The sequence below is a fragment of the Schistocerca piceifrons genome, chromosome 11, assembly GCF_021461385.2.
Source record: "Schistocerca piceifrons isolate TAMUIC-IGC-003096 chromosome 11, iqSchPice1.1, whole genome shotgun sequence".
Taxonomy (NCBI): domain Eukaryota; kingdom Metazoa; phylum Arthropoda; class Insecta; order Orthoptera; family Acrididae; genus Schistocerca; species Schistocerca piceifrons.
Window position 1 is genome coordinate 153,970,503 of NC_060148.1, and position 23,157 is coordinate 153,993,659.

A 23,157-nucleotide genomic window follows, 5' to 3' on the forward strand; every position below is an offset into this window, starting at 1 on the left:
ACCATGAATCTTGCAGTGCAGACCATAATTCAGAAAGCGTATGAGGAAGTGGAAATCTTTTCTGAAGAGTTTGTTGCAAGACATCACTGATACACTCAATAATATGGTCCTTTGGCTCCAAAAGGCCGTATCAGTGATGTTTTGTTGAATGGTTTGCACGCTGATACTTTTTGATGGCCCAGCGTTAAAACCTAGAGCAATTTGCACAGGGATTTCACTTCCATAATGCTGAATGGTTCTCTTCATTTGTTGTTTGTCTCCTTCGTGCAGTATCTTTTTCCGGCCACAGCGATGTCAGATATTTTATATTTTAACAAATTCCTAATATTCACTGTACACTCATGAAATGGTCATATGGGCAGATCCCCACTTCATTGCTACCTCAGAAATGCTGTGTCTTATCCTCATGCTCTGGCTATAACACCACATTCAGACTTGATTAAATCTGAATTATGTGCTGTTGTCACAGCAGTAACTGATACATCTACTGTCTGGCACTTGTTGTCTTATATAGGCATTGCCAACTGCAGTGACATACTCTGCTTGTTTACATATCTCTATCTTTGAATATGCATGCTTATACCAGTTTCCATGGCACTTCAGTGTATTTAAATTGCATATGGAAGAGGATTGGAACAAATTGATGATGGTTTAAGCCCAACAAGAATTCGTGACAAAGGGAGTTCTAAAATGATCTAGAAACAAACAGGTGTCAGTAAACAAAGCAGTTATGATGTAGGCTGGGAGAAAATGTCATTGTTAAATCTTTCAATAGGTCAGCATAAATAATGCTCTTAATGATAGTGAAGACCATCTTAGATATAAGAGGACAATGATACTAAGGAAAGAGGACAGTTCAGATAATGAATTTCAATGATTTTAAAGGTCATTTTGGTTATAATGTAAAATTTTTATGCAGACTTTGTAATCTAATAAAAAATTATAAAAATGTACTTTCCTTAAAAATTGCTTGAAAATTAAGGTGCACCTTACAGTCTGTATAATATGCTAGTTGTTTTCTTTGAATGCATTTTGATTTTATCTGATGAGCTCACATCAGACACTGTACTTAAGAATTGTTGCTGCTGCCCAGAGGGTTATCAGATTGCATATAGTGATCTGCAGAACAAAACAGTATTTGTACTCTGCCACTGTTGTTTACTATCTGTTCCTTTCATCTCACCATGCGTCTAAATACAGTCCAATTACAGTATCACTCAAAAATGTTTTATAGAAAGCATTAATTACAATTACGTAAACGTAAGTGTGTAACAGAAAAAGCGTCCATTAGGTAATTCAAAAATATGAATTCGTGATCTATTTAGTAAAAGTTTAAACAAGGTTATGTTGCATCAAGAGAGAAGTAATTCTTTTGAGTCAAAAATAATTTGTAGGTCTAAGTATATAAGAATAAAACTATTTTGAGATCTGAAGAATAAATTGGTATTTGTTGCATACCCAGGGGCTTTGATCACGGCCGCACATCAATTTGCCATTGAATCTACAAGCTTTTTTTACAGGTTAATTGGGAGTTCAGACCATGGGTCCAGTGAGATACCAGCAAATTGATTCTTGTTTAAGTAGCTTCTACCATGAACACATCAATTCAGCACAGATCAGAGGTGTTCAGTTGGATTTAGACCCAGGCTCTGGCTTAGGTACTCAAAAATTTTCAGTTTTGGTCTGAAAAGAATTAGAAAATAGACAGAGGTGTGTTCCAAATTGTGGACCAGCTGAAATATCCAATTATGTGACATATTGTGTCTACTACAAGGAATCGTATTCTTTTGTAAAATTTGACTGTACACGTAACATCCCTACACCATGACACTTCCACCACCATGCTTCTACATCTACATCTACATTTATACTCCGCAAGCCACCCAACGGTGTGTGGCGGAGGGCACTTTACGTGCCACTGTCATTACCTCCCTTTCCTGTTCCAGTCGCGTATGGTTCGCGAGAAGAACGACTGTCTGAAAGCCTCCGTGCGCACTCTAATCTCTCTAATTTTACATTCGTGATCTCCTCAGGAGGTATAAGTAGGGGGAAGCAATATATTCGATACCTCATCCAGAAACGCACCCTCTCGAAACCTGGCGAGCAAGCTACACTGCGATGCAGAGCGCCTCTCTTGCAGAGTCTGCCACTTGAGTTTGTTAAACATCTCCGTAACGCTATCACGGTTACCAAATAACCCTGTGATGAAACGCGCCGCTCTTCTTTGGATCTTCTCTATCTCCTCCGTCAGACCGATCTGGTACGGATCTGGTACGGATGCTTAGTGATCTGTACCTGATTGTCCCTTTAGCTTTCTTGTGATGTATACAGGGTGAGTAACTATTGTCACCTAGAATAACTCTGAAAATATGAGAGTAGCTGAAAAGTTTGTGGGACAAATGTTGCCTGGGACAATGGAGGGCCATAATATGACATTGGTGTTGTGTTGCTAGATTGGGTTGCCTCAGACATGAAGGTCAACTTTGATTTTTAATTTTTTTAATAGGATCCTATAGTTTGGTACTTATTTGCTGATATCGGCTATTGAGATGAATCCAATGTTTTGCAACAATAAGGTCTTTGATGGTTGACAAAGATCAAAAAGTTGGCACGAATGTCCATTTATAGAATGTGTTGGAAGTGATGACTATTGGTATCAGTGCAGTGCTACAATCTTCTTATCATGGATTGAGTGGTATTCCTTATCACATCAGCACTTATTAAAGCACTTGCTCTTACAATTCTCTCTCCTATCTCGTACTAATAGTAAATATTCGCCAAATAGGGCGTATCCATCTAACATGCCACTGACGTGTAAAAGCCTTTCGATGGTTTTGCAATAAAACACTAACAGGAACGGTAAGACTAGTATCGTTGAATCAAGCAAATGTGAATGATGTATTCCTTTGAAGAACAAGTTGATATGCTTCTCATTTACGGAGAATGCCTAAGAAATTCAGTGAGCTGGTACTGTTGCACTGTGGTTAGAGATCCTTGATCTAGTTTGTGTCAAATCACAAGGGAATCTTGCATGAGCCAGAGTAGTGTTTTTCGTGTTCTGCATTGCCATAAACATCATCCTTACTGTACCATTCTTCACCAAGAATCATGTAGTATGGATTGAATGTGTCACATTAAATTCTGCTGATGGCTCAACTTCAGATTTAGAGGGATGACACATTTATTGATTTAATTTTATTTATTGATGAGACTACATTCATGAACCACGGAAATGTTAATTTGCATCACATGCGTTATTGGGCAACTGAAAATCGATATTGTATGCTGCAAGTTGCACATCAAAAACCATGGTCAGTGATGATACAGTGTGGGATTCTGGAGGACAGAATTATAGGCTCCTATTTCATCGAAGTCAGTCTTAGTAGTAGGAAGTACACCACATTCCTGCAAGAAACATTAGCTATGTTATTGGAAGAAATACCTTTAGGAACAAGGAACATAATGTGGTATCAAAACGATGGGTGCCCAGCACATTTTTCGCTGACGGCTAGAAATGAGTTGCAGAAACAGTTCGCAAATCATTGGATTGTACATGGATGTGATGTGTCATGGCCATCTGGTTCACCAGACTTGATGCCTCTGGAGCATTCTTTGTGGGTATTTGTAAAAGACATTGTTTATAACGATGTTCCAACTACACCTGAAGATATGTGAGAGAGAATTGCCAGAGGATATGTTTCGATAAGTGCCAATGTGATAAGGAATACCACTCACTTCATAAGAAGATTTCAGCCACTACATTCATACCAATGATCATCACTTTGAACACCTTCTGTAAATGGACGTTCATGCCACCCTTTTTGATCCTTTTTGACCTTACTGTTACACATCATTGGATTTGTATCTACAGCCACTATCAGAAAATATGTGACAAACTATAGCATCTCATTTAAAAAAAGAAAGTTGACCTTTATATCTCTGAAGCAAGTAAAAACCGTCATATTATGGACCTGTTGTATCATGAAACTTTTGTCCCACAAACTTCTCAACTCCTACCATACTTCAAGAGTTATTCTTGGTGGCAATTCTTAGTGACTCACCCTGTATACTGGACACCATCACAAAATAAATGTTAAATTAATTTTTGTCACTCCATGAAATCTTAGACTTATCTTTGGCATTCCAAGTTAGAGGTTTCCTTGCAAACTCTATCCTGTCCTTATTTTTTTGAATTTGAGTGGTTTTATGTCATTTATCATGTAAATCATCTGTTACTTAGTGACTTTTTACAGTAGATGTGCATCAAATCAGTTCATTATGTTGCTTCAGGTCATCCCTGATTTGTTGAGATGTTTGTCTTGGAGCAGCAGCTGATCGCTTACAAATCATTCTGTCCTTCCTTTGCCCCCAGGGGCTCAGCATTCATTTGCTGGGTACGGTCTTGGTGCCCCCGGGGTTCCTGAGCTGGGGACTGGTAAGCACCGCTAGTCCCCTGTCACCGTAAGCTCTGGACATACTTCGGCGACCACTGTGCGGCGCGGCGGTGGAACGTTGTGTGTCTCAGGGAATGGGGATCTTGGCTTGATCGCCCGGATCGAGAGGATGGAATAAACCTCTATAAACAACCCTTCAATCTCAAGGTGTGCTGCGCGCTGATGAGATGCATGGCTGTTGAGGTGGAACAGTCGTTAGCGGGCAACCTCTGGGGAACCTGCCGCACCTCAGTTATATAAGGCTTACCTAGGCATGCGGGGCTCTGTCTAGGTGGACTTCTAGTTCCCTAGCTGCTCGTGGGACCGAGATGGAACCCTCGAACTTTTCTTCTCCTCCTCCCAGAGGAAAGGGTGGGCCGCTGATAGGTTCTAACACCCAATCTAACAAGAGGGCTCATGTAGCCAGTCCTCCTGATACAGGTAGTAGTAACAGAATGCATGCTGCTTCGCAGAACGTGTTTCTCATAATTAAAAGAAAAGATGGGAGTTTTGAAAAAGTTTCGCCATTTTATATAGAGAAGGGCTTAGAAGGTATTGCTGGCACGTTAAAGTCTGTAAAGCGCTTGCGAAATGGCACCTTGCTGGTTGAAACATCTAGCTTCCAGCAAGTCCAGAACCTTCAGAAGGCACAATTTCTTGGGGAGTTTGCGATAGAGACTGAATTTCACAACACCTTGAACTACAGCAAGGGTGTTGTGACTTGCAGAGATCTCGTTGACATTCCCCAGGACGAACTGAAGTCTGAATGGTCCCGGGAAGGAATTGTCAACGTGCAACATGTTATGAAATGGGTGGATGGTGCTCTCATGAAATCTGACTCATTTATCCTTACGTTTAACAGCACCAAATTGCCAGAGCATGTGAAGGCAGGTTTCCTACGCCTCAGTGTATGGCCTTATTACCCCAACCCCATGTGGTGTTTTAAATGCCAACACTTTGGCCACACTACTCTCGGCTGTAAAGGGGAAGCCACTTGCGGGAAATGTGGTAAAGCCGCCCATGAGGGAGTTGGTTGCTCCTCTCCTCCCAAGTGTGTCAACTGCTCTGGGGGTCACCCTGTGTGGAGTAGGGAATGCAGAGTTTTCCTTGAGGAACGGATGATCCAGAAACTTAAAACCACTAAACGCATCCCGTATGCTGAGGCAAAGAAAATCTAAAACTCCATGCAGCCGCCCACATTCGCTGCCTCCTTTTCTTCTGTTCTGAAACAACCAGTCTTGAAAACCGATGCCGCTACACAAACGGAGGTTGCTACTGTCAGCACTAGCACCTGCATTTGTCAATGTATATGTGCTGCTGCCATTCCTGTGAAGCCTGTTGCTCCCCCCGGCCTTCTGACCAGGCCGTGGTGGCTGACATTAAGGAAGTTCCTGCCCCTTCCCGCGTCCAGTCTTGTGCACTGCTCAGCGCTGCTACACCCCCTACTGCTTCTGAGGTTTTGGCTCCAATGCCACCTTAGGCCAGAAAATCTAAACCAAAGCCAAAGGTGAAGACTCGCCACTGAAGGAGACTGAAGTTAATCAGTCTACTGATGTTGACGTCATTCTCTCTGATGTCTCTCTCGACTCCTCTTCAGAGGCGACGGAGGTTGTCAGATTGGGACAATCATCTCGCCCCAAAACTGAGCCTGTTGTGGGCTCTCCTCCCTGACAGAAAGTGAGATTGAAGGTACTCCCACCCTGATAGATGGCTCCCATTATACAGTGGAACGTGAATGGATTCCGGGCACATGTGGAGGAACTTAACCTCCTAGCACGGCAGCGTCCCCTGTGCTTGTGTTTACAGGAAATGCATTTCAAGCCTTCTGATGCTCCTGTACTAAGGGGCTATACATTATATCGCAAAGATGACCTGACTGGAGAAAGGGCCAAAGGTGGAGTCGCCGTGTTTGCCAATAATGACCACCACTCCTCTGCTCTCCCCCTGGATACTGACCTGCAAGCAGTTGCAGTTGAAATTCATTCACGTGGGAGGCTTACCGTTTGCTCCCTTTATTTACCCCCTCTGGAAGCAGTGAACTTAGATGCTCTCACAGATCTTATCGACCAACTCCCCCGCCCATTTCTCCTCCTGGGAGACTTCAATGCCCATCATGTCCTGTGGGGCTCCACTTCTCTTTGCGCTCGAGGTCGAATTTTGGAGAGCCTCCTAACATCCCAAGTGTTGTGCATCCTCAACACAGATACTCAGACTCATTTCTCTACTGCTACTGGGTCATTCTCAGCCATTGACCTATCTTTCTGCTCTCCAACCCTCACTGACTCTGTTCACTGGGAGGTCAGTGACGACCTTCATTCCAGCGATCACTTCCCCATTCGCATTCATCTCCTGGATGGTGTATTGCTGAAGCAGAGGCCGCCATTGTGGATGATTGGCAGAGCAAACTGGCCACTGTTCACTCGGTTGGCTGTCTTTGAACGCCACAACAGCGTACAGGAATGGGTGGATCACATCACACTTGTGATCCATCATGCTTCTGACCTGTCCGTACCACGGTCTTCTGGCCCTCTTAAGCGGCGCCTTGTACCTTGGTGGACAGAAGAGTACCATTCAGCCATCCAGGACAGGTGTGCGGCTCTTCGATGATTTAAATGCCGCCCAACAGCGGCCAATATTACCGCCTTTCGAATCGCGAGCGCCAGGGCACGCCGTGTCATTAAAGAGGGCAAGAAAAGGTCATGGCAGGAGTTCCTGGACTCCATCAACCGTTCCACTTGTTCCACAAAAGTATGGGAAGCCATCCAGAGGATTTCCGGTAAACGCAGCCGTTTACCAATAGCTGCAGTCCTGAACCAGGGATACTTCCAAACGACCCTGAACCAGGGATACTTCCAAACGACACCCAGAGCCATTGCTCAGACACTGGCAGAGCATTTTGCACAAAGTACTGCCACTGCAACCCAGGATCCAGCGTTTTGTTGCTACTGTGCGACTGTCGAAAGAGCGAACTTGGACTTTCGGTCGAACAGTTCTGAGGCCTACAACTTCTCTTTCTCCATGTGGGAACTTGAATCGGCACTTAATAAGACTTTTGACACTGCACCAGGTTATGACTGCATCCGGTACTCTATGCTGCGATATCTGCCAGCGGCGTCAAAGGAAATTTTCCTTGAATGTTTTAATCTCATATGGCAGACAGGAGTGTTCCCTACCTCGTGGAGGGAGGCAATCCTCATACCTCTCCTCAAACCAGGAAAGGACCGCACATGTGCCAGTAGTTATCGTAGTATCGCCTTGACAAGCTGTGTCGGAAAGACCCTGGAACGGATGGTTAACTGTCGTCTGGTCTGGCTGTTAGAGATCAGACAGCTCCTTAGCCGCTTTCAGTGTGGATTCCGAAAATTTCGGTCCACGGTCGACAACCTGACCCTCCTGAAGGCGGCTGTTCAGTAGGATTTCCTCCATCAGCATCACTGTATCGGTATCTTCTTTGATATCAGTATGGCATATGATACTACTAGGAGACACTGTATTCTTGCACAAATGCATCAATGGGGCTTTCGTGGCCACCTCCCCATTTTCATTCAGTCTTTCCTGTCTCAGCGGTTTTTCCGGACCCACATTGGTAACACACTGTCTGATCGCTTTGAGCAAGAGAACGGTGTCCCCCAGGGCAGTGTTTTAAGCGTTACCCTCTTTGCCATAGCCATCAACAGTATAACGTCTAGAGTGAGTAGTCCAGTACAGTGCTCCTTGTTTGTGGCCGACTTTGCTTTTTTCTGTTCCTCCTCCAGTGTTGCAACCGTGAGCCGTCAGTTGCAGCTAACAGTGCGGCGGTTAGAGGAGTGGGCTGCAAAGACGGGTTTTCGGTTTTCTGCCGATAAGTGTGTTTGTGTTCATTTTAATCATTCTCGTCGTCTTTTTACTTTGCCTGACTTGCATATGGGGGATACTGTCCTACATTTTAGAGACACAGTGCGTTTTCTGGGCCTAATTTTTTACTCCAGGTTGTCATGGCTGCCACACCTACGTGACTTGAAAGCCAGAACTCTGAAGGCACTGAACATCCTCAAGTGCCTCAGCCACAGGTCTTGGGTAGCGGACAGGGCATGTCTCCTTCAGTTTTATCGCGCTTTTATGCATTCACGGCTGGACTATGGGTGCACAGTATAGGGGTCAGCAAGGCCGTCTTATTTGCAGATCCTTGACGCTGTTCACCATGCTGGGATTCGACTGGCCACGGCTGCTTATCGGACCAGTCCCGTACCCAGCCTCTGTGCTGAGGCTGGCAAACTGCCACTTACCATCCGGTGCCAGCTCCTGCTGGTGCGCCAGGCATGTAAGTTTCTTGCAGCTCCCAGCTCACCTGCTCACCATCTTGTTGCCCATCCACCTCTGGACTGCCTTTTTTCCCGCCGTCTCCGTGTGCAACGTGTGCTAGAATCCCTTGGTGTGTAGTCTGTACAACCCCATATCCTGGGTTTTAACCGCCTGCCACCCTGGTTACTGAAAAGGCCCGGAGTGATTTTAGATTTATTGTAGTACAAGAGAGATTGCACTCCTGCCACTGTTTTTAATGCAGTATTTTCTGCCATTTTATCTGAGCGCCACGACTATGTATCTGTTTTTACGGATGGATCAAAACAAGGGGATTCTGTTGGTTGCACAGTTGTTTTTCCGGATTGTGTCCTCAAGGTCGGACTGCCTCAGACTTTTACTGTCTTTGATGCGGAATTGTCTGCGATCTTGCGGGTACTGGAGCAGATGAGGCTTTCTTCCTCTCCTAAATTTCTTGTCTGTTCCGATTCACTCAGTGGCCTTCACTCATTGCAATGTCTGTAACTGGCAAACAAAATAGTCCAGACCATCCAGGATGCCCTCCTCCGACTACTGCGACTGGGGAAGGTTGTAGCTTTCTGCTGGGTTTCGGGTCATGTCGTCATTGCTGGAATGAAAGGGCAGATCTAGCAGCCAAGGAGGCGTGTCTCGATCCACAAGTATCTCAGTGTGCTATCCCCTTGCACGCACTCACCTCGCTGTTGAGCTCATGAATCATGCGTCGGTGGGAGGATGAGTGGCTGGAAGTGACTGACAATAAGCTCCGTATAGTCAAGCCCACCACACGTGTGTGGTGTACTTCCTTTCAGCCCATCGACGGGATGAGGTTCTCCTCACGCGGCTTCGAATAGGCCACAGCCCTATGACGCATGGCTTCCTGCTCCAGCGGGAGGACCCTCCAATGTGTGATGCTTGCGGCGTCCAGGTCTCTGTGTGCCACGTTTTATTGGATTGTGTTTTATTTTCTGACCAGCGGGCCACGGCTGACTTGCCGGCGGACCTGCCATCTCTTTTAGGCAACACTCGGCCCAATGTGGTTAAAGTTTTAAAATTCTGTGCCATGTCAAATGTTTTTACAAAGATTTTAGGGAGAGGATTTTAACTTGTTCACTATGTGACAAGCTCGCCCATATTTTATGTAAGTGGCCAGCCAATGACAATTTCCTGTGGCATTCTTGTTGCTATGTTTTCCCTTTCCTTGGGTTTTACTTTCTTGTGCAGCATTTTCCTTCTTTTCCTGATTTCTTTGAGGGAGTGCTTCAGTTTTATTAGGTCTGTCCACATTCATTCCTTTTAATGTGCGTCAGGGCGCTGATGACCTCGATGTTGAGCGCCCATAAGCCCCAACACACACACACACACACACACACACACACACACACACACACACACACTCTCTCTCTCTCTCTCTCTCTCTCTCTGTCCATCCTTGCCGGCCGGAGTGGCCGAGCGGTTCTAGGTGCTACAGTCTGGAGCCGCATGACCACTACGGTCGCAGGTTCGAATCCTGCCTCAGGCATGGATGTGTGTGATGTCCTTAGGTTAGTTAGGTTTAAGTAGTCCTAAGTTCTAGGGGACTGATGACCTCAGCAGTTTAGTCCCATAGTGCTCAGAGCCATTTGAACCATTTTGTCCTTCCTCCTCGCTCTTCAATGATGACCTGACCTTGGCTTATTGGTTACTTTTGTTTCCTGTTTTTGCCATTGACTATGCACACTTGTTTGTGGTTGTGGTATGCCATAGTCCCTAGAAGTACTGCACTGCTATCTCCCAATCTTGAAGACATGCAAAACAGCTTGTCTCACATCAAGCAAGTGTTGTTTTGCTATACTTCTAGTTCTCTACAAGTAAGCAATCACTGAGTAAATACCTCAGTCATAGTTGTTAATGGATACCATACCATCAAGGCAAGTTACATACTTTTGAGCTAAAGGAATATATACTTATATTGTTATTGTATGATCTTGTTTGTTGACTAGATATGTAACCACAGCAGCATGCAGCTCTTGATGGAGTGACACTTACATGCATTGCTCTTTTGTGACTGCATGCAAGCAGTACTGACAGCATAACACCACCACTGCAAAATATTTCTGAGGTCTCCTGTAGCCTAACAAAACACTCCAAATACTGTTATCTGCATATTTGCAGAGACTCTTTGACCTGCTTGCTACAACTTGCTTGCAGTACATACATAATTGCTATGCTTTACTGAGAAGGTACAAATGTGCAACATTTTTTTTTTTCCTGATCAATTACAGTCAAGCTAAGGTTTTACATTTATGTATGTTACTCCTTGATCTGTACACATTTTTTTTTTTTTTCCACACACCTGACGTCCAGTTTCTATCTTGTCTTTTTGGAACTGTTATGCTGTGGACAATTTACCAGCTCAATCCTGTTTCTGGATTTGGTTTGGTTTTAAATATCTTGCTAATTTATACAAGTTTCTTGTAGGTATTTGTGCACTCCTGTAAGCCAATAAGTTCTTTTTTTATGGTTTTAGTACTGCTGCACAGTTTTTCTTTTCAGTATGCTAAGACTCATTAGCCTTGTTTGCCAAATTTTGTCTCCAGTTATTTTCCTGCATCTTTATGTATATTTCTGTATTGTTTCTGAATTTAAATGTTTGTGCTGGTGTTCTGTTTCCTAATATCTTTTCTTTTCACTATCTTTTGTTGATTCTAAAGTAGGTATTTGCGGTACAGATGTGTATTCTGGCCAAATGACTGCCTTGCAAGTTGTAGGTTCTGCAATTTTGTAGAATGAATTTTTACTATAAATATCGTCTGTTAACTGAAATGCAAAGTCCGTCTTTCATAGTCTTCCTCTTGTGGTTCCGTTTTCCCCACCATTTGGCTACATGACTTCTCATAGATCCTTAAATTTGTCTTCCCCTGACCCTCCCAGTCCTGTTGTTACCCAATACTGCTTCACTGCTTCTTATCAGAAGAGATGGATAGTCATGCTCTTCCTACTGTATTTCTTTCTCTCTGTTCTGTGGTTTTTCTACACTGTCAGCATTGCTAAATTATCTACAAAAGTTGAACAAACAATTTTGACATTATCAATTTTCTAACTAAGTAGTAGTCAACTTATGGGTATTAGATACTGACAACTGCTCCATCTGTTTAATATTCACTTTTGTAGTATAGTCTGAAAGAATAATGGAGTTAGTACATTACCTTGGCTAAAGTCTGTCCTTATCTCAAATGAGGCTGTAGTTCTTTTAAGACGACCCGTGTTGTCTTCTGTATTTCAGCTTCTTTAAGAATTTTGAATAAAAGCAGTCTTGCTTCTAAAATTTTACGGATGTATTCCAATAGTATGTTGCTCCTTCAGTCCTTTATCAATTTGGCCTCCACAGGTCCATCCTGCCCTAAGCCATCTCTGATATACCTCGTATTTCAGAATTACTGCTGTAGTTTTCTCCTTGCACTTTTCATGGAATTTTGTTGAATCCTACGAGCACATGGTTATCAGTTATTCTAGGTCAGGAATCTTACTTTAATTATTCAGTCGTAATGATCAATTTCAACAGATATCTATTTCTGACTCTAGAATTCTTCATGTTTTTGGAATTGTGCTCTGCTACTGGCACATAAGCTGTCTGATTTTCTCAAATCATATTATTGTTGTCCTCATATCTTTTTAGTGTTTTATGCTAAATGTCTTTTTCTTGCCAATTTTCCTTTTTTCTTACATCCAGTCAGGCAGACATTCGTAAATTAAAACATTTTCTCTCAGGAGCAGGAGTGTTATGGAATGTACTTATTCAAAATTAATTTGGCAGCTGTACAATTCTCATGTGGTAGCTCAGTGTGATGTCTGAATCCTTTATAATTCCTTTTGAGGTAATACTTTCCTTGTGTTAACCATGTTTACAAATTCCATATTCATTACAAGATGGGAATCTTCGTAATCTGTATATCTAGACAATGGTAGTACTTTGTGTACTAATTTCTGTTAGTCATATCATACTGTACATCTTAATATCCACTCCCCAAGCACTAGGCATGACATTTAATAACTTTGACTTAGTTCATAGTGTGCTGTCACTTGAGAATGGCATAACAGTCAAAATTCCAGTTGTGAATAAATACATTTAATAGCAGTTTAGGCAGAAAATGTTCTCATCTCCATTCTGTCCCAGTCTGAGGATAGATGTTTAATAAAATTTGTGTTTTCCTCTGGTACTTCATCAGATGCTTCTCAACATTGTTCTGAGGACTGTTTTACCTTCTGCATTGTTCTTGTTATCCTGATTTATTGGTGCATGTGCATTAATTATTGTGTAACTCTCACCTAAATATTGAATTATTGCAGGGAGAGAGACTTTCTGGAGGTAATGAAAAATTTGGCACCATTTGCATCATAATTGCCATTTATGAATGCAGATCCTAGTTCTGGAGTAGTTAAGCAAATTTCTTCCCTGTGTTCTCCGTTAAGAATCTACAGTTTTCTGATTGTGATATTTCTTCATCTGTGAATGTGTTATTTTGTAATGCCAATTTTAACTTGTTGTGCATTTACAATGTTTGAAACTATTTTGAGTTTGCCAATATTTATTAATGTTTGTATATTTAATGGTCCAAGCCTGTATGTAGTTCCAGTTGTGAATTTAAGGTTCGGTTTAGAAGTCACCCCTTACCTCTGCAGGTTGGTCTGGGCTGCCCAGAGCACAAAGGCCCAAATGTGTCACTTATGATGATGGATTCATCTGTCATTGAATGGCAGTTTAAATAATGGAAAGAAACTGAAAGAAAATTTTACACAAGGTGTAAGTGCATGACAGGTTAAAGATGTTATTGGTCACTTTCCTTTGTGAAGTGTCTAGTAGGAAGTATGGCTACAAACAAATTACTGGCTTGTGTAGTTATTTACAGTACTGAACACAGTGAGAAAATGGAGAATGAATTGTTACTAACATTCTGTTTCATTAACTGCAACAGTTTATCATGTCCTCTTTAATGATATTTTCAAGCCTAACTTACAGCATATTGTGGACCAATCACATGTTGGTGGGGCGTTAATAGAATTCTATTTATTTACTGTCTCATCAGTTGTAAATCACTGGCCATTTCTTCAAATATTTCAGGTGGGAACCTCAACAAGATACGCATCTGATAGTGCAAGGTAAGTTTTCATAAGTCACTGCAGAACTTTTTCAGAAATATAAATTTTTGTTTATTAACTGTGAGAGTACTTCAGATATAAAATGCACTACTGTAATTATTCATTAGTACTATTCCTCACAACAACCATTATGTGACTATTCCTAGATAAATAGAGCAAATGTCTGATATCCATACAGGAAAATAAAAGTTCAGGTGGCATATCAGCAGCTGTATTGTGTTTAATGCAGAACGTCACATGAAAATCACTGCAAATTGAACAGATTCTTCTTTATGGGCACAAGCTAATATACTGCAGTAGAACAAGTAAGAAGAAAGGGTGAATGGCTATATATCCAAAAATTGGAGCTGATTCCCAGCCTTTCAGATTAATGAATATAGTGTTGAACATCTGTTTCAATGTGGTGCCACAGTGGTGCTCAGGTAACACACAAGCTTGTAGTGGTGACATTACAGGCCACCATCAAGAAGAAATGTAAGTAAATGGTGCCAGTTTCAGTAAGGTTGTGAAGATTTAGCTGGTGAATCCTCATTATCTCCATTTCTCCTTTGTCCTGGTGTGTTTCTGAAGGCTGTCCCATTCGTTAGACACATTACAGGTGACAAGGTAATGCATAATTGGCAGCTCCAGGTCAACGGGTAGGGTTCTCACGTACCCTCTTATATAGGTCAGGCCCAGAAGGGTGAGTGCCTGAGCTGTTACCTTCCCAAATGCCAATTGGTCCCTCTGTCAGGAGTTCGGGAGGTGTGACCTGACATGTGAACAATAATTTACGGTAGGTGAATCCCCCTCTGAGGTGGTTCCCAGTTGGAAAGAGTATGCCATTGGAGATGTTGGCAATCATGGGTGATTTTTTTGCAATGTATCAATCACCATCTTAGTGTGTGTATACTAAACATAAACAGAATGAGGCTATAAATTTGAAGGCCCTTGGTTCCTCATGGTATCACGTACTGGAGAGGGTCAGTTCTTTACTATGGTTCATGCGTGCCTCATTCTGGAAGGTGTTGCAGTTGGAGGCTCTGTGAAATTTTTTTCTCATTTATGAAAAGAATGAGGCAATGTTAATGCCCACATGCACTCATTTTCTACCATTTGCTCAAGTAGTTTTTGCCTCACAGATTAAGGCAAGCTATAAAGTAAACACAGTCCAACCATACATTCCAAACCAGTTGAGTTCCTACAAGTGTCAACATTATAATAAAATGGGTGTCCTGTCAAAACATGGCCAAGTGTGTTACAATTGGCAGAGATGCTCATGAGGGCAGCTGTTTGCCTCCTCTCTGCTGTCTTAATGAGCACGCCATCCAGCAGATCTGAGTGAAGGACACCAAACCCCACCGTCACTTGCAGTTCTTAGCTACTCAAAATGCATGCATTTTACCAGCTGGCATTTACAGTATCGCTTTTGCAATGCCATGCATAATGGAGGATATGCCCACCCAGACTCCTGATCTAAAATTCAATGTTTCAGTAGTGAAATCACACAGGTCACAATAGCATCCCTGTCCCCTCCTACAGCTACGCAACAAGCCATCAAATCTTTACCTTTGGTGGCGAAATAACCTGCTACACAACTGTCAGGCTGAAAGGACAAAAGCAGTACTCCTGCAAAGACTTTCTACAGCTAAAAACAAGTCTTCATCTGTCAACTAGAAAGTTCTAAGAACTGAAACAAAAACAAATGGTCTTCTCCTTCCCTGACTTGGAGATCCTCTTCAGTGGTGTTGGCACATGTACCCTTACCTGGCTGACCTCCATTTTGTTGTTGCCCACTGCCTACAAATTTTCTGCCATGGAATTCAGACTGACCCAGGGAGAGTGACTATATGTTTGTAGATCTCATGGAACAGGATTCTGCTGCCTCTTCCCCCTGTAGCAGTGAATTTTTTAGGGGTGTCACTCAGTAGCCACCAAGGTGACTAATCTTAATTTGTTCCCTTCTCCCCAATTCCCATGATGACTCTTCTCCAATGGAACATTCATGGCATTAGATTCAAGGAGGAATTACAGCTGCTCTTGGAATTGCAGTGTCCACTTGTTTTCTGCTTCCAATAAAAAAAAATTGTCCTCACAACCCATTTGACCTTTCATGTTTCCTTCTGGTCCTCTGTGACCTTTACCCCCAAGGACGGCATTCCACCTCACGTGGTAGCCATGCTGGCCATCCATCTGATTTAACATGCGACTGCTAGCTGCTGCAGTCAGCATTGCCCTTACTCATTTCACCTTTTCTCTTTGCAACATATACACCCCTCCATCATTTGCTGTTACCAAGTTGGACTTACTCTAGCTCATTTGTCAGCTCCCTCACTCCATTTTGCTGCTTGGCAACTTTACTGCCCACCATCTGCTTTGGGGCTCTTATAGAGCCTGTCCAAGAGGTTCCCTCTTAGCTGACCTTCCGAATCATCTCTTACCACTGGAGCACCCACGTTCCCTTCAGATTCCATGCGCATTTATTACCATTTGGACCTCTCGTTCTGCACTGTCCAGCTCGCCTGTCATCTTTAGAATGTGTGTTCTTATAGGACAACTATCCAAGGATTTCCACCCAATAATATCAAAACAGCTTTTAGAGTTTACCCAAGAGACAAAATCCAATAATAAGTTAACTTGGCAATACAATTTAAAATCATTTATATAAAAGATAATGGGACTTGGCACCATAAAAAAAGAAGCACAACACACAACCAATAAACATAATAACAAACTAATAATTTGATACAACCAAAGGGCAAGGGCAACTCCCAACACAATCACAGACGACCGAGCTCTCAACACTTTGAAGCCTTCCCACTAGAAATGGTCCTCAAAATAAATGCTGGGAGCTCCCTGACATGCCTGCCACAACTGCCTATCACTTACGCACCTTGGTTATGTTCTGTAACACGCGACAGATAATATCATCACAAGATAAAATTAAAAAATCAAATAACAATATAACATCCCGACAGAACATAGCCATGGTGCCATTAACTTCCAACAACGCCATCCCACATCAGAATGAAGTTCAGAAACCGCTGCTGCTGGAGCTTCCAGCAGAAAATGTGAAGAGCCAACCGAGCCCACACCCTAACCTGGCAGGCGACTCCAAAATTTAGCAACTAGTTGTCTCCGGGCCAGAGTATCATACGACCCCAACGGACCTCCACATCAGACAGGCAGACAGAACAAGTACGCCAACTCCAATTAATCACCACTGCATGGCCAGCACAGCGGCGAGTCACCTCCGCCCCAGACCACTCTGCTCATATTGCGAGGCACAACCACCATAGCGCTAGTCACCAGCAGGTCAAGCAGAGTGAACGTCACATTCTGTGCAATACCGGGAAACTGACTACCCTCTCACTTTCCACCGGCCACCACAAACACATGCCAGCGACATAATAGCAAATCCCTACCGGAGTGCCACCCGCGCCAGAACAGCAAACTATAATCGATTATAGCGTGCGCTCTAAACAAGATCACAGGATAGTATCACACACCATATCAATCTCCTCCCCCCAAAACCCACGGGTGGGGCGGTGGGGGGAGCAAAAATGCCCAGAATGGAGCTCCCTCTGACACAATGCCTGTGCCAAGCCTACACGTGTTCCCTAGCCAGCTTAACTTGGCTTATATGGATGCAGTAGAACTTCCAAGAACTCAACTGCCTAACCAAATGATTTACCGGCCCTAAAATCCTTTCTAATCAATAGGGTCCACAGAAAGGAGGCTGCTGCTTACCTTTTATCTAATTATGTCCCAAAGAGGATGTGTTACGGACAAAAACTAAGCCCCTCCACCTTCCCTCTAAAGGGGCATCTACCACGATTATACTGTTTGGCTTGTCTATTGTGCGCATGCAGAATGTTACACCTCGCTGTGTCCCTATTCTCACGAAGGCGTGCCGGAGTAATTTCCCTGGGCAGTAAATCATTAATATTCGTCAAGTTAGACACAGGGGAATTTATCAAATGCCCAAACATCAACACATTAGGTGTCCTGCCGGTTGACTCGTGACGTCCTGAGTGAAACACCTGATTGAGCTATGGCAATGACGTGTCCCAGCTTTTAGGGGAACAAGTATGAAAAATGCACAAGGTGGCTTTCAAGTTAAGATTGACTCATTCAGCAAAGGAGGCCTTGGGATAATATGGTGTTGTGGTTATGTTTTACCCCTTGAGAGAAACGAAAATATTTAAATCACCCTGACATGAAAGCCGGGGCGTTATCACTAACAAAGATCCTCAGAGGGCCAAACCAAGGAAAAAAACGAACAAGTTGCTTATCAGTAATATCTGCCATGACTCCCTTGGTCGGCAACAACCAGGAATAATGCGAAAATATGTCAACTACCACCAACATGTACTTATTACCTTTCCTAGTTCGAGGTAGGGGGTGATGTAATCAATAGAGACGCTCCATGGGACTGGACTCCCTTTCTGACTGAAGAAATCCAGTACGGGGGCCTACATCAGGTTTGCCTCACTTGCATTCATTGCATTTCGCAACAAAACTCCTACTGTTTGTATACAAACCCGCCCAGTACAAATGCTCTCACACGTGGTTCAAGGTTTTACTAAATCCCATATGCCCTCCTGACGCAGTGTCGTGGAAAAATTTAATAACCATAGTTACTAGCTCCTTAAGGATACACAATTTGTACTCCCCAGAACCCTTTTGCTGTTTACATGAAATGGCATTGTGAAATTGAAGACCCAGTACCTATTCACCTTCTTTAAGACACTGATATAACGGTCCCCAATATAGATCATCAATTTGTTTCTGGGGTATGTCGCAAAATAACCCCAGAACATCCGTCAGTAAGGCCCCCACTCCTATCTCAGTTCCCTCCTCCATTTCCCCATCCATGAACATCCTACTGAAAGCATCCGCAACAGTATTATCCGCACCACAAATGTGTCTAACCTCGAATCAAAAGGCAGATATGTGAACTGCCCACCGTACTGAGAGCCTGATTGTCGGTCTCCAGTACAAACGGGTGATGTTCCAGGTAAAGTGAAAATTTTTCGAGGGCAAACACCACCACCCAAGTCTCGCACTCATAAACAGAGTACATTCGTTCTGGATCAGATAAACGACGCGATGCATAAGCAATAGGCCATCGACTACCTTCTTGGCCTTGTAGTAATACGGTGGTAATTCCTCCCCGGGAGGCTCAGTCTGCACACTAAATTACGAATTGAAATCAGGTACTGCAAGGACTGGAGGATTAGCGATGGCCTGTTTCAAAGTGAGAAAAGCAGTTTGTTGCTTTGAGCCCCAATGGAACTTAGCATTTTTCTTTCGTAACTGATTGAGGGGATCCGCTAACAAGGCAAAATCAGGGACGAACTTACGAAAAAAAATTACACATACCTACGAAACGGGCAACACATTGTTTATCGCAGGGAGGCTGAAACTCTTTAATAGCTCATGTGCATTCCTGATCTACCTCCACACCTCTTTCAGAGACAACATGCCCCAAGAAGACAATACTAGTATTACACAAACTTATTTTGGAAGGCTTAACCGTCATACCTGCATTATGCAATCTTTCAAATACCAACTGCACATGTGTAAGGTGTTCCTCAAACGACGCGCTGTAAATTACCAAATCGTCTAAATAATTATAGACACACTGAAACTTCAGATCACCCAAGACTCTGTCCAGAAGTCTTGAAAGAACAGTGGCACCCGTAGCCAAACTGAATGGAACTTTGTTGCTCAAATAAGTTCCAATTGGTGGTAAATTCCATGGCGGGTTTAGAAGATTCACTAAGGGGAATTTGAAAATACGCTTGGTTTAGATCTAATACAGTAAATACTTTCACGCCGCAAAACCAGGTGAAACAATTATGGAGATTAGGCAAGGGTACCAATTCTAGTATAACCTTCTCATTTTACCTGGCTTAGGGAGCAAGAACACAGGCGAAGCGTACGGAGATGTGGAATAATGAACGACCCCCATTTCTAACATTTGATTAATTTTGTCTTTCAAAATGCACATCTTCAGAGGGGACAGTCTATACGGTGTCTTACACAGGAGTGTTGTCAATAAGTCGGATCTTGTACTGAATCAAGCTAGTTACCCCGACCTTATCAGTCATCACCTCAGAGTAATTCATCAACAACGCTTGTAATGCGTCATTCAGGCTATGGTTTAAATGGGCCATAACAGGGAGTCGTTCCTGTACAGAGACCACCTGACAACCTCCTCCCTGTCTACAATCACAGAAGGCAATTTTCGTTCCAGGTTGGAACCGAAAATGAAATGTGCCTCTAGAACAATCTATAATAAGACCCGCTTTGTATATGAAATCACATCCCAAGATCAATGGGATATTTAACCGCTCGGCGACCGACAACTTCACCGGCGAAGAAAATTTTTTGACAGATAAGCTAACCTTACGTTCCCCAAGGATAGGCAACAACGGGCGATTGGCCGCACGACATTTTACCTCAATAAGAAGCAAATTTGAACTACGGGCCAATGTATTAAATTCAAAATACCAGTTCTTATCTATTATAGAATGGGCACTACCAGTATCCAATAGGACACAAATCTGTTCATCCCCAATTCTCACGCAAATGTAAGGAGAGAAGGGGCGAGAGACAACATGAATGGCCCGGCAATTAACTGGCCAATTTGTCTTCCTGCATCTCCAAATCTTTCTCCTCTTCCCCTGGCGTCATTTAGCATCACGGGGTGTCCGCGGCACCGGACAGGCCCGAATAAGATGATTGCGCGAGCTGCAACTAAAGCAACGCCACTCCAAATATATGTCGCTTGATCTTTCATGTGTATTCCGAAGAAATTAATAATTTGATACAAACAAAAGGCAATGGCAACTCCCAATGCAATCACAGATGAGTGAGCTCTCAACACTTCACAGGCTTCCCACTAGAAACAGTCCCTGAAATAAACGCTGAAAGCTCCCTGACATGCCTCCCACATCTGCCCATCACTTATGCACCTTGGTTATGTTCTGTAACACACGACAGATAATATCAACACAAGATAAACTGCTTTTCTTACGCAGACTTTACCCAACACATCAAATGCCAAATATACCATACATGAACGCAAACCCAGGCAGGTAACAGGAACCACCTATGTGAATTCCTTCAAAAAGAAACATACAGGCCACACCAAAGGTTCCACTGAGCAGACCGGGTGAGTAACGACCCACTCAGCAGAATAACCATAAGATACTCCAGTTGAGCAAGTAAATTAGTACCAACAAATATCTTAACGTGACACACACACACACACACACACACACACACACACACACACACACACACACACACACAGCAAAAACTTCCAACAACGCCGTCCCACATCAGAATGAAGTTGAGAAACCGCTACTGGAGCTTCCAGCAGAAAATATGACCGGACCTCCACATCAGACAGGCAGACAGAACAAGTACGCCGACTCCAATTAATCACCACTGCATGGCCAGCACAGTGGCGAGGTGCCTCCGTCCCAGACCACTTTGCTCATATTGGGAGGCACAACCACCTTAGCACTATTCAACAGCAGGTCAGCAGAGCGAACTTCACGTTCCGTGCAATACCCGGAAACAGACTACCGTCTCGCTTTCCGCCAGCCACCATGAACACACGCCAGCGACGTAATAGCAAATCACCACCGGAGTGTCACTAGCACCAAAACAGCGAACTATAATCGATTATAGCATGTGCTCTAAACAAGATCAGAGCACAGCAATGCACGCCATATCAACCTGGAATGACCCATTCCCTCTAACATACGCAAGTGATCACTTCCTCTGTGCTATCCATGCACCAATACCTAACCCACCTGAGTGGAAATGTAATTGGCAGCTTTCTAAGGCCGACTGGGGGCTTTACCCCTCCCTCAAGACCTTTACACAGCTGTGATGACCACATAAAGTATCTTCCAAATGTTATCCTTACCGCCGAAGAATGTTCCATACCGTGCACTTCAAGTTTCCTGTAGCGTGTCCTGGTCCCTGGTGGACTGAGGCATGCAGCGATGTGATTCACTTGCAGAGATGTGCTCTCCATATCCTGATACATCTGCTGGAGGGCTGGTATCCTCTGTAGTCCGTACATGTGGGGCTTTACTAGAGGAAGTTTTGAAAACACAAAGTTTTCTCAAGATTTATATGGTTTGACTTTGTCAGACACATTTATCCAGGAAAACGGGGTGCCTGAATGCTCGTTCTGGGTATCATTGTCTTTGCTATCCCCATTACCCATATTATGGAATTACCCAACAGGCATCTCCCTTTTCACCAAGGATTTTGTAGTCTGTTACAGTTCCACACCAACCTGTCTCCTTGTGTGGCGTCTTCAGCATCATTCCTATCGTCTTTTCTCATGAAGCATGGGCAGTGGTTTTCACTTTTCCACTGCTAAAACCTTTTCTATGAGTATTTGATGGCATAATGAGTTTCTTACACCATCTTTACATTTGCACCTTTTGTTCTTTCATTCATTGAAACTAGAAAATTCCTGGGGCTCATGTTTGATAGGAAACTTCCTTGGTCCTCCCATGTATTCTTACCTGGCTGTACATGGTACCCAGTTCCTCAGTGTCCTACATCTCCTAAGTGGTACTTCCAGGGGAGTGGTTCAGACCACCCTTCTCCATTTAAAAAAAAAAAAAAAAATATCCCATGTCCATTCATAACTAGACTGTGGGTGTTCAGTTCATTCCTCTGCACCTCTGTCCATCATTTGCTGTCTTAACACACTCCACCATAATGGAGTATGTTTCACCACTGGTGGGTTTTACCCGAGCCCGGTTTAGAGTCCATGCAGAAGATGCTGCACAACTAGTCATATTGGCATGATGATGTCTTCCTCAGTGGATAGGCATGCCATTTCTCTTTCACCACTCATCCTATTCCCTCTTATTCGGTTACTCCCCTGCCTGCTAGTACAGGTAATGCCATTCATCTCAGTTACCTCTTGGAGTTTGCTTTTGGCTTCTTCTTTGCAGCTTAACTTCACAGTACCTGCCACATTCCTTATGGTTGTGAACCCTTCGCCACCTTGGCTTCGTGTAGCAACCCATGTTCATTGTGGACTTCATTTTCTTCACTTTTATATGCAGGACCCACTGTAGGAAAAAAATACATAAGTAGTATGGACCAATCTGCCGTCAAGGTACAAAATTCATTGCAATATTACACTCTACACAAATTGTACTTACTGGCAGTTGGTTCACCAGTTGATAACTCAAATTTTCAGTATTATGCACCATCACTTGTCCCTCTGAGAAACCTAGTAGCCATCCTATTAAATATTTGT

General features: G+C 43.3%; 1 protein-coding gene across 1 annotated transcript in view; it reads left to right on the forward strand.

Moving 5' to 3' along the window:
* The window catches only part of LOC124720364 (putative zinc finger protein 66), a 106,795-nt gene that overhangs the window by 62,836 nt on the left and 20,802 nt on the right, over positions 1-23,157 (forward strand). Inside the window, exon 6 of the mRNA XM_047245694.1 lies at positions 13,831-13,868. Within this exon, the coding sequence (XP_047101650.1) occupies positions 13,831-13,868 (38 nt within the window). The remainder of the gene's footprint in view (positions 1-13,830; positions 13,869-23,157) is intronic.